Here is a 12,803-nt window from a genome sequence, read left to right as displayed (position 1 = left end):
GATGTTAGTCTGAGAGGTAGCAAACCTGAACATTTTTCCAGACGAAAACACCAGACACCACAGGACACCCCCAGCATGTATATTTGTATTTGTGGATGGATGGATGGATGTAGTGTAGGGACGGACAAATGGATAATATGGATCAAAGTTGTAAATAACTAACTCATAAAGACGAGTGATTGGTTTGCTTGTACCACTGGTGGTGATAGATAGATAGATAGATAGATAGATAGATAGATAGATAGATAGATAGATAGATAGATAGATAGATAGATAGATAGATAGATAGATAGATAGATAGATAGATAGATAGATAGATAGATAGATAGATAGATAACGGATTAGATTTATATAGCGCTTTTCTATTAAGGCATACTCAAAGTGTGTACAATGGATCCATTATTCATTCACTCACACATTCTCAGTCTGATGGTGGTAAACTACATTTGTAGTAGCCACAGCTGCCCTGGGGCAGACTGATGGAAGCATGGCTGCCAGTCTGCGCCTACCGCCTCCGACCACCACCAACATTCATACGCATTCATACACCAGTGTGAGTAGCTGCACTGGAAGCAAGGTGAGTAAAGTGTCTGCCAAAGGACACAACAGCACATGACTAGAACAGAGTGGGAACCGAACCGCCTTCGATCATTGGACGACCCGCTCTACCGCCTGAGCCACAGCCGCCCCATAGATTCTGCTTTGTATGTAATAAGTTAAAAGTAAAAGTAGTATGATAGATTCTGAACATTTACAGAATCCAGCTGTGAATCAAAATGTTATAATTTGGTTTATATCTGATAAAAGTGTAGATAAATAAAATATTTTTTTTACAAAACTAGAAATACAACACTTTTGAGGATATCACTAGAATATGGATGCAGGTTGAAGATTAAAAATGTCTCACAGATCAGCAAACATGCTGCCATAAACTTTTTTTTTGTTTAAGCAAGAGGTCAAGGGCACTTTCTGAAAATCTCATTGTTTTGTCCTTCATTTTTTTTATACTCCCAGTCTTCTTGTTACATAAAAGTAAAAGCTAATCTGTGTAGCCATTTCCAAAAATTGTCTTATCTTCATTTCCTTGTTTTACAGTGTGAGAGGTGAACGTACCAGATTAGATCGCTATCTGGTATCAGATCATTTAAGATAATGGCTATGATATAACACAAACCCTCGCACACTCATTTACACACCAGGAGCAAAAAGATACTTAAACTTTACTGCGACCTGAATGAAGGACAAGTCACAAGGAGACAAAACGATAAAAGCTGATGGGACAGATAAAGACTGATAAGCTTTCCTCTGAAGAACTCTGTTCTTCACTCTGTTTCTTTCTGTGTCCTTTCTCCGAGTGTCCCTGGTCCCAGAGCTGGATGCTGGATGCTTCAGATGTGTGGCTGTGTTTTATGGTCCTTGTGTCCCACCCCCCACCTCTCTATCTCTACCTCTACACCTCTATCTCTACCCCTCTACCTCTTCCCCTCTATCTCTACCCCTCTATCTGTATCCCTCTATCTCTACCTCTACCCCTCTATCTCTACCTCTCTACCTCTTCTGTCCCCGGCCAGCAGGCAGATGGGTCCCCCCACATTAGAGCCGGGTTCTGCTCGAGGTTTTTTTCCCTGTTAAAAGGGTGTTTTCCTTGCCACTGTCGCCTTTTGGCTTGCTCTGGGGGTCAGGCATATGGGTTCTGTAAAGCGTCTCGAGACAGTTTGACTGTAATTGGCGCTATATGAATAAAATTGAATTGAATTTAATTGAATCCCCCTAAACCTAATAACTGGTTAGTCCCTTGGCAGGAACAACTGCAGTTAAATGTTTGGTACAGCTTGTGATCCGTCTTTTAGATCGCCATGGAGGAATTTTGGATCGCTCTTACTGCAGAATAGTTTTAGTTCGGTCGCATTAGATGTCTTATGATCATGAACTGCACTTTGAAGGTCTTGCCACAGCATCTCAATTAGATTCAAATCTGGACTTTGACTCAGCCACTCCAGAACCTTAATTTTTTTCTTTTTGAGTCATTCAAAGGTGGACTTGCTTGTGTGCTTTGGGTCATTGTTTTGCTGCAGAACTCATTTGTGTTGAGCTTTAGGCCATGAACTGATGATGGATATTCTCCAGGAGGATTTTCTGATAGAAAGCAGAATTCATGGCTCCATCAGTTATAACAAGTCATCCATGTCCTCAAACCATCACACTACCACCACCATGTTTCACTGTTGGAATCATGTTCTTCTTGTGGAATGCAGTATTAGCTTTACACCAGATGTAACGGACCCATGTCTTCCAAAACATTTTACCTTTGACTCATCATTCCACAGGATGGCATCCCAAAAGTCTTAGGGCTCATCTAGATATATTTTTGTTTGTTTTTTTGCAAATACCAGATGAACCTTTGTGTTCTTTTTGGTCAGTAGTGGTTTGCACCTTGCAGCTCTCCCATGATGCCATTTTCTCTTACTGTCTTCCTTGAATCATGCAGACAAAGCTTAACTGAGGCCAGTGAGGTCTGCAGATCTTTTGATGTTCATCTGGGTTCATCTTGAAGAAATGTTGGTTGTTGGGCCACTCCTGAGAAGGTTCACCACTGGTCCATGTTTTTCCATTTGTGGATAATGTCTCAGTGTGGATCTCTGGAGTCCCAGAGCCCTATCAATGACACTGTAACCCTCCAGACTGATAAATATCAATGACTTTGTTTCTCATTTGTTCTTCAATCAGTTGAGAAGGTGGCGTCATATGCTGCTTTTTGAGATCCTTTAGCTACTTCACAATGCTACACAGGTTCTATTTAGTGATGTTTAGATTCAACAATCCTGGCAGTAATCATATGTGAGGGTGTCTGGTGAAACTGAACCCAATTGCCAAATTAATTTGGTCATTTGGTAGATTGGTAGCTAAGGGGGCAATTACTTTTTCACAGCACTGTGTTAAGGCAGTCCTGAGTCATCCATGGCTCGTACACTTCTGAATGTTCCATGATGGATCATTGAAACTTTGTCACTTTAAACAAACACACATTTTAGTTCTTTCATAGATTTATTTAAGGTCTTCTGGAAATATGCCAAAATCTGCTAGGTCAAAACTATGCAAGCAGCAATTTGATATAGCTGTGGATAGCTGTATTAATCAAATTTTCTCAGTGGCATGACGTCAGCTTCTCGTGAGTGATTTTGATTGACTACAGATGCCGACTCCTCTGAGCCTATTTAAATAGGGCCCTTTTGATACATTCATATCACTCAGATGCAAACACTTCTATTGTATGGCTAAGGAGATAAAGAAGAGGACTTCTGGAGGAAAGTTCTGTGGTCAGAAACAAAAATGTGTCTATTTGGCCACAATGAAAAACAGTCTTTGTCTGAAATCTAACAAATTTTTTGAAACTGCTCCATTTCTGTCAAGAGGATCGGTCAAAGACACAACCACAAGCCTATGGATGGCCACCAAATTTGCCTAATTGAGGTGAAAATGGGCAAAGGACATTTAACCAAACATTAGCATGGCTGTATGTAGATTTTTGACTGAGCAGACCGTGACCCACTTCCAATATACGTATAATAAATCTATGAAAGAATCAAAATGCATGTTTATTCTTTGTGACAAAAATGCATGTCTTTTGATTTCTCCATCACGGAAAATCAGAACTCAAAACTGCCATAATACACATGATCTTTACAAGTGTAGAGAAGCTTTTGTTCACAACCACACGATCTTGTATCTCTAAAAATGCACAAACCCATCGGTCATTTGCCTTTTCACATTTGTTGCGTGTGTTTAAACCAGCTGGTATGTACTAACAGAAAAAAATCCTAAATTATTGGCAGCCAAACAGTTAATGAATATTGAGGCGTTCTCTTTAAAGCCATCACTGTAAAGCCATCAAGGCCTGCAAATATCTGTTCACTCTACACAGTCACACTGGGAGGATGCTGCAGACCATCAAGCCACAATTTCTTATTGCAAAATATATTTATGTAACCCTAACCTTGATTAACCACAGAAACCTGTGTTTACTATGTAGACACATTTTTCTTGTAATAAATTTCCCAGTTTCAACTGTATATCATCCCTGCTATATATTGACACTGTTAACAGTAAATCACACATGAACAGTCACATAATGAAACATGTCTCTCCAACAATAACTCCTTCAAGAATGTCTGTTATTGCCTGTTGTCACTGTCTAAACCACTGGGTAACCAACGTAACAGCTGCATTCATCATCTTCTTTTTAATGAGTGGCCAAAGTGCCACCTGAAGCTATTTAAATTCGAATTCAAGTAGTCATAAGACTGAGATCATGTTTAGGTTGTATTGTGTACTATGTCAAAGAGTGTTATTTAATTTGTGGATCATTACTTATATCACCTTTATGTTACAGTATGAAGATTAAGCAAATGACTGTCTATGTCCCACATTGTCAGTCTTATCATTCTATCATGTAAACAGCCAAATCTAACTAAGTGGAACTTTGATATTTCATTGTGGTGGTACAGTTCAGCAGATGACATTGCAGTGCCAAACAAATCATGTTGAGGACCTGCTAACTGTAGGATCTTCAGCATCCAAAACATGCAATTTAAACAGAGACATCATTTTCTTTTGGCACTCAATCCAGGAAGCTGGCTTTATATTTAAAACTCTAACACTTTCTACTTTAACTGGAGAATATCAGGAGAGTCCTGTGTTTGTGGTAATCAGTCACTGTCATAATTTTTAAGCCTATTTTCTAAACCTCTGTGCTGTAGGGTTTTATGAAAATATGTGTATTTATTTTGATTGTTTGAGTGCCCAAGTCGACACCTCATATAGGAAATCAAACCTGATGGTTTTGGTGTTTCTGTAAATTTAAACTAACACTTCCGTTGTTCTGATTAATTTCAAGGCACTCCCTGTGAATGAATCCTGTACTACACTGTTGATGAAATGGTTGGCCAAACAGACGATGAACAGCAGATGGCACAGTGAGTAATATAGGAACACATGACTGAATGTAAAATCCAGGTAACAGGTGATGTAACGGCAGAAAGCTGTGGCCTGTCGATAGTCTGAAATTATCAGTTGTGCAGCCTCAGGACACCTCTTCGGAAATTCTGAAGGACCTAAATGCACACTCATTTGGTTGAAGACTATTTTTTTTAAAAGCTGCAAACCTGGCTATTTGAAACTATTTTTTATTTTCAGCATTTTATAATTATTTTGCAGTATACTGTATGCTTGAATAGCCCCTCCTCTCTGGAGAATTCAAAGAAGGCAGGACCTCACATTTACTAGCTTCCACTCATCATGACAGACTGAAAATTTGATGTTTTCTTATATTCAGATGTTAGAAGAGAAGTCAGTCGAAGAATCTTTTCAAAGACAAATGGAAAGTATTAGTTATCAGTTCCTACATTAGTCGAATGAAAACCTGTTTGTCAAAACATACAAGAGGCAGGCTGTGTTTAACTGCACTGATAACCAATAAAACAAACTGCAGCTGCAGCAAGTTAAGTCCAGTTCGTCATTGAACCTGATAGAACATTGCCATGCCTGTGTCTTTTTCTTATTCTTGTATTTAAATCTTGAGACACAACTTCATCTTATAATGTATATGCAGCTACACACTAACATGAGACACTTTTTTTAAAGCAAAATACACTGTTCACAGTTCATGTTGGCTGGTTGTCCTTTAACTTTAAATTTATACATTAGCCATTCCAGACACAGACATACACATGAGTTCCCTGGACCCACTGTGGTAAGAACATTCCAGTTTGTTTTCTTTGTTTTTTTCTGGTAGAACAGGAGTTTATAGCAAAAAAAAAAAAAGAAAAATAGAAAAATTGATTCATTAGAAAAGTGACAGACCTGAGTATTGGATTTTTTTCTTTACCAACAGACTACAAAATGTTGTGCTTATTTGTAGCTCTTGTTCCTCTTCTTGACTTTGGTGCCTAAAACCAAAACGCAATGAAACTCTGCTGTTAAACTTTACGATAAAGCTAAATAAAGACATATTTTAACATCAACTTTTTTTTTATTGTTTCACTTCTGGTATGTGCAGCACATTTATCATAAAGTATCTGTATAACATACTCACTCCCTCTTTTAATGTTTTACAACATAAAGGTGACTCATCTCAGATTTTATGAAAGATGTCCATAAAAAAAAATGCATCTATGAAACACAAAGTAATTGAATGCATAAGTATTCACCACTTTCACATTAATCAGTACGTAGCAAAGGCACATTTAACCAAATATACAGCTGGTGGAGGTCTACAGCAGTTTTATACAGTTGGATATGCAGTTCTAACTAAGCTGAAGTGCAGTCTAGACTACAATTTCCCTATGCCAGGGCAAAAGTAACACATTTTAGTCCATTTTCACACAAAAAAAAGAATTTTCTTAGAAAAAAATTGCTGTTTATAGTAGCGTCTCCCCTCTTGGAATTGAACTCTGTACTCCTACATAAACATAACTGTGCACTGATTGACCCATCCATGTTCTGAAGATAGTCACTGCCTTGGGTAATTGATGACTATCCCTCCAACAATTCCTACTTTTCTGTAACCATGTGGCAAACATTTTGCCTTACTATATCAGAGTACACTTTAAAATCATTCTTTGTGTTTAATATTTAGTACAGATCAGTTGTAAAAACCTGCTTACACTTTGACATGAAAGACATTTTTTAGAGTAAAACGAAATTCTTAGCACAGCCATAGTGTGATTCACAGGGGTCAAAAAAAAAAAAAAAAAAAAAAAAAAACAATAAAAAGAAGCCAACTGGGCTCATTTTTATAGGGATTGTGTAAACAATATGTACGTGGAGTCCCCTGCCTTTGCAAGCATCTTCTCTCCTTGTGGGAGTGTAGGATGATGTTGATGCTGCATAGCACAGCATGTACAATAAAGTTTTAAGAGCTAAAAGGCCATAAATGTTGGAACCATGGTGCAATCACATTTCATATTTCAGGATGATTCTCTTTTTATGTGCATGCACTTCTGAACACTGACCCCATAAAACATTAAGTATTGGTTAATTTTTTATTTTTTCTTCACCTGGTTTTCCCTCCCAAATCTATTTAGCTGTGACAGCAGGGGCATAAAGAGCAGTGAGTTGGACTCCCCCTCTCATTGTCACCATCATCCTCTTGGATATCGGAAAGGGAGAAACTGGAGTAGTCTTGTGGAATCTACTGCAAGCTCTGTGGAGACTCTTCCGGCCACTAATTTCTCAATACCATTGTCCACAATGTCTATGTTGAAGGCAATAGCCATGGTACCTCCTAGCTGTGATGCTCATGCCACAGTCTGCTCGGGCAAAGATTGCCTCGTTCCTCCGAGTAACTTCAATGCAATACTGAGCGAAGTGTTGGCCGTAGTGCTCACCGTGATGCTTGCTATGGTCATGTTCTCCATGGGTTGCAATGTGGACGCCGATAAGCTGTGGGGTCACATCAAGAGACCCTGGGGCATTGTCATTGGTTTCCTCTGTCAGTTTGGTATTATGCCCTTCACAGCATTTGCCTTGTCACTCGCCTTTGGAGTGTTACCTGTGCAGGCTATCGTCATCATCATTATGGGCTGTTGTCCTGGAGGCACTGGCTCCAACATTATCTGCTACTGGCTCGATGGAGACATGGACCTCAGGTAAGAAACTAGACTGGCTCACTGTGGTTTGATGTCTGAAATCTCTCAAGCAATTTCAAAAGTCTGCACACCTGACACGCTGCATGCTTTTTCTTTTTTTGATGATCTACTCTCTGTGTAAATAGGCTTTGTGTATTGTGTATGAGTGTGAAATAGATGCAAAATGTGATATCTAGGTTTTTATTTGTGTATATTTAGACACTGTGCACTACCAAAACTAATTTCTGCATTTCATAATTAGGAATCACAGATGACCCCTGCACGTTTTAGAATTAAGATAATATTTGTGTCCCCTCTCAGCAACTCAGATGAAATATTTGTTAAATGGCTTCCTGTATGTATAAATATGTGCGTCCACCGGAGAAGACATCATTCTCAAGATCTGCACAGGCCCCCTTTTTTGTCTTTATGAGCACTTGAAGCCAAACAAAATCTCCCATGGGATACAGTAGACTTAACACATATCACTTCTTTATTTCCTTTCCTTTCTAGAGGATATTTAATGCTTGAAAAAAAAAACTGAGAGGATTGTTTGACTGACACACTGTCCACATTCTCTGCTCCTCAGTATCAGTATGACAGCCTGTTCTTCTATCCTGGCCTTGGGGATGATGCCTCTGTGCCTGCTCATTTACACCTCTACCTGGACATCCAGTGACACCATCCAGATTCCATATGACAGTATTGGTAAGTAAAGATCTCACAGGGGATGAGAAATTTAATTTCAGACTAACAGTCTCAGGCAATTTCATTATCATGTTTGTATGTATGGTGGATATTTTTTTGCTGTATGTGCCTCTTGGGAACACCTATTCTAAATTTGTATTCGTTTAGTGAATAGTTTTTTTTTTTAATAGCCTCCATTGTTACATTATATTGTAAAAATATTTTGTATGTTTGTCCAAAAAGCATTGCAGTGGTTGAATATGAATCATTATAATGCTTAAATGGAATCTTTGTACCTCTAGGTATCACACTAGCAGCCCTTCTCATCCCAATTGGTTTTGGAATGTTAGTGAAGCGCAGGTGGCCCATCTACGCCAAAAAAATCCTCAAGGTAGGAATCCTCTAAGTTTTTTTTTCTGAATCTTATGAAGAGAGCTTCTGTGACATTCACACTTTGCATGACTTAACCAGTGGACACTCCTGGTGTGTGTTTAGTAAAAGTATCTGCTGTGCACAGGTGGGGTCCATCCTTGGCTTTCTTCTTATTATCGCCATAGCTGTGGTTGGAGGAGTCCTCTACCAGTCCTCCTGGAACATCGCTCCCTCCTTATGGATAATTGGTACCATCTACCCCTTTATTGGGTTTGGCCTGGGGTTCCTTCTGGCCCGCTTTGTGGGACAACCCTGGTATAGGTAGGATGACAACATTGTAGTTATGCTTGCATATCATCATGCACACCAAAGAAAAAAATGCATTTCCTTGTACTGGTTTTCATGCTGTTAAATCATAAAACTGTGTAAATAAATATGTGTAAACAATCACCAATTTTACTCACTTCTGAGTTGTTTTGTTTTTTTTTTTCTGAGCATTTGTCATGCCTTTCCCTGCTCAGATGTCGAACCATTGCACTGGAGACGGGCTTCCAGAACTCCCAGCTGTGCAGTACCATTGTCCAGCTCTCCTTCAGTCCAGAAGAGCTGGAAATCATGTTTGCATTCCCCCTCATCTACAGCATCTTCCAGCTAGTCGTGGCAGTCCTGTGTGTGGGAGGTAAGAGGATACCAGACACACACACAGATAGTTAATAATAACTAATTTATCTATATCTGCTCCATGTCATCAGACAACTCATGACTAAACATCCCAGCAGAAGGTCCCCAATACAAATTTGTCTAAATTTGCAATCAGTTTCAAGTCACAGAGGCTCGCACTTGTTACTCTACTGTTATAGTGTCAGCCATTTCCCACTGAAACTGCAATCAGTACAGGTGTTTACATAACTGCAAGAACAAGAAGATTCCAAGTGGCAGTGAAGGAGGGATGCTACTTGGCTGCCGTGCATTCAAGGACAATGGTCAAGGTTCACAGTAAAATATGACCGTAAAATATGTGATAAGAGTCTGTATACTTTACACAGTGTGAAACGCTATAGCGCTAGTCATAGATGATAGCTAGCTCTTGCAAGCCTGCCAATGCTATTTCCTGTAACTTCTTTAACTCACTTAGTATGAGGTTGGATCTGTTTACAAGCAAATACATCATGTCCCCCTCCTCAGTAAAATGAATAGAAATTTTGCTGTGACCGTACCTTAATATTGTAAAAATGAGTGTCTGGTTTTTTTTTTTTTCAATGTCCAAAAAAATTTTTTATCATGTCAGCTAAAACCTGATTAAATTCAAACTGTTTAGTGTTTCTGAATCTGTGCTTTTCCTCTTTTAGCCTATCAGGCATACAAAAGGCACTTTGGCAACAGAGTAGCAGATGGAGATAGTGAGGCTTCATCTTTGGAAGATGATCACATCGAACCAGCAAAGCAAAAGGAATCTGGTCTGGAAAATAATGCTTTTGAGTTCAATGAAAATGGCAACAGCGATGTGAAGGACAGTGACAAGAACACCAAGCTGTGAGATTACAACCCTGCAAATAACAGACTTTGGACTTTCTAAATGAACATCAGTGACCACAGCAATACTGAAGACAGCAGCCTGACTAAATTGTGAACACACACTGCACTCTGTAGGCTGCAGCTGTGCCATACAGCTGCTGATATACACTCATCAGTGGAAAAGATCTTCCAAAAACAAAACTGTGCTAATGTATTCTCTAGTAAGACCAACAGTTAACTTCTAGGAGGGCCAATGACCAGCACTGTCCTTTAATGCAAAATTGTATTATATTTAAATATGAGGCTCCACTTTTCTTTAATTTATTCTAAAATAAAGTAAGAGTCTTTCAAATAGATAAAAATGAAAAAGTTTTCAAAGTTTATTACATTTTTAGTATCAAGAATTTTTTTTTTTTATTTATAGAAGTTTGAAATAAATAAGTTAGTGGTCTCTCCAAACTGATGAAAAGGGATATACAGATATCCCTGTGTTTGTGATACATATTCACATTTCAACTAATTTATTAGTCCACAGTAACTTATATATATTGTATTTTAATAACTTAAAGACATAGCTGATTGAAAAAAAAGAAAGTATTTGCAATTCTGCTCATTTACTTTAAGCATTTTTAAAGCTTTTCCTTTGTTTTCATAGATGTAAAGAAACAAACATTTCTGTCTGTGTCAACTGTAATAAATTCATTGACTTGCTTAAAAAAAGAAAGAAAAAAGAAAATATCTTTGTCCTTTATTGTTGTAATAATTTGTGTTTTCATATCAATAAATCACTTGTATTCAGTCAACATATTAATATTTGTCAACAGGTACTTTCAGTAGATACAACTGTAATTGTTCAAATGTGGATGACCTGTGTGCTCTTATGAAAAACATATACAATGTACAGCTTCGCCTTCTTCTATAATGTGGTCAAATGCTAACATTTACAGACCAGTACAGGCTTAAAAATATAGTGCTTTCCAGTCATGCAAATCCCATTAAAGGGTTCAAGGTCTAAAATGTGACTGTAAACATCCACAAGCACAAATATACTGTAATTGCCATCAGTAGCTACTAAACACACTAAGCTGTAAGACAGGAACCTTTCACTTCCCTGAACCAGAGTTCTCTTCCCCACCCACATCCTTCCTCAGCACACTGGCCCCTCCTCATCCAGAGTGCAGTGAAGCTGCCTTCACTTGCTGTTGGAAAGCTGGGAATTTTGCACATGACTATAATTCCATAATTGCAAACATTAATAAAGATTGGCTTCTTGGTGCATGGATCCAAAATATTTTGCTTCTGCGGTGTGTGGCACACTGCACATGTACTCATTAGTGTTTCAGCTGCAGGGTTAGTAGGCACTTTTTGTAGGTACTGAGAACATTTTCAAGTATTTTACAGTCTTGTTTATCATGGTGGTCTGCAATGGGTTTGTGTATTTATTTGCAATGCTGTGGGTGTTTCCTTGGGAACATTTGCAGCGAAACAGAATGTCTGCTGTGGACTATCTATCTATCTATCTATCTATCTATCTATCTATCTATCTATCTATCTATCTATCTATCTATCTATCTATCTATCTATCTATCTATCTATCTATCTATCTATCTATCTATCGTTCTGTAATTGAACAAAGCTACAGTGTTGAAGTAGTACTGTAGCTAACAGGGCGAATAATAAATTACAAAGCATTCTATATTTCTGAGCAAGGCTGCAACAATTCTCGATATAGACACGGAGTTTTAAAAAAAAACATTATTACTGTCAGGTTGTAAAATGAATTATGACATTGGGTGAATAACACAGTTATATGGCATTGTTTGCTCTTCACACAACACAAAAAGTCCTCTCTAGCACCCCGGCTCCCGCACTCCTCACCTCTCTTCTTTGTCTTCTCCAACCTAAAGCAACTCTTGCTACCTCAACAGCGGCCCCTATCCTCACCACTATTTCTGTAAACCCACATACTGCATTCTGCTGCTGCTGTATCTCTCACTTGTGACAATGCAGTAGTGGCTCTCTGAGAAGGAGATACGACTGTACACTGAGCTCTAGCTGGATTCACAGAACAGTCTTGTGTGGCTGGGCCCAAGAACACATAGGGTTTGCACCCTGACGATGCAGTGAGCTGTGAGCAGTGAGCTGTTCACCTTCACCTGTAGATGAAGGTGAACTCTTGTCAGCTGACCAGGCAGAGCGATAAGGTTTCAGGCAGCTATAGTAAATGACCTTAGGCATAGCTCTAGGATCTTGCTGGTCTAAAAGTTCATAATCGCTCCAGAGTTGCTTGTGCCTGAGTCAAGGCATTGTAGCATTTTAAAAGGGCCGGTCCACAAAGGTTACACATTTTGTCTAGCAAAAGATGCAGGTCAATCCGCATGACATCACCTGGCTCAAAGGCCATATATTCCATGTAACGATCATAGTACTGTTTTTGTCAACTTCAATGTGATGAGCAACAGAGTGCAGTAGTAGTGCAAAGCCTCATTAGAGCAGAATTGGCATATTCACTTGGAGTATACAGGGTGGCATGTGAGAGTCCCGGTGCACCTCCCAAGAGGAGAGGTGAGGAGGAAAGGAGTCTGTTTGGTGGAGGAGTGGATG

The 12,803-nt window shown here is 38.9% G+C and overlaps 1 protein-coding gene across 2 annotated transcripts; it reads left to right on the top strand.

The window, feature by feature from the left end:
* The first annotated feature begins 5,711 nt into the window (after positions 1-5,711).
* slc10a2 (solute carrier family 10 member 2) lies at positions 5,712-11,488 on the top strand. 2 transcript variants are annotated; one of them, XM_023299118.3, is made up of 7 exons: positions 5,712-5,749; positions 7,083-7,646; positions 8,215-8,333; positions 8,615-8,703; positions 8,830-9,005; positions 9,206-9,363; positions 10,034-11,488. In XM_023299118.3, exons 1-7 carry the CDS (start codon positions 5,727-5,729, stop codon positions 10,219-10,221), a joined length of 1,317 nt encoding a protein of 438 aa, XP_023154886.2. In that variant the 5' UTR covers positions 5,712-5,726; the 3' UTR covers positions 10,222-11,488. The 2 variants fall into 2 exon arrangements, with proteins under 2 accessions (XP_023154886.2, XP_054870895.1); XM_055014920.1 differs by having other exon boundaries at positions 9,180-9,363; positions 10,034-10,171.
* The last annotated feature ends 1,315 nt before the right edge of the window (positions 11,489-12,803 follow it).

Source organism: Amphiprion ocellaris, chromosome 11, assembly GCF_022539595.1.
Source record: "Amphiprion ocellaris isolate individual 3 ecotype Okinawa chromosome 11, ASM2253959v1, whole genome shotgun sequence".
NCBI classification, from domain to species: domain Eukaryota; kingdom Metazoa; phylum Chordata; class Actinopteri; family Pomacentridae; genus Amphiprion; species Amphiprion ocellaris.
Note: the sequence above shows the minus strand (reverse complement) of the source record. Positions and strands in the feature narration are given on the sequence as shown.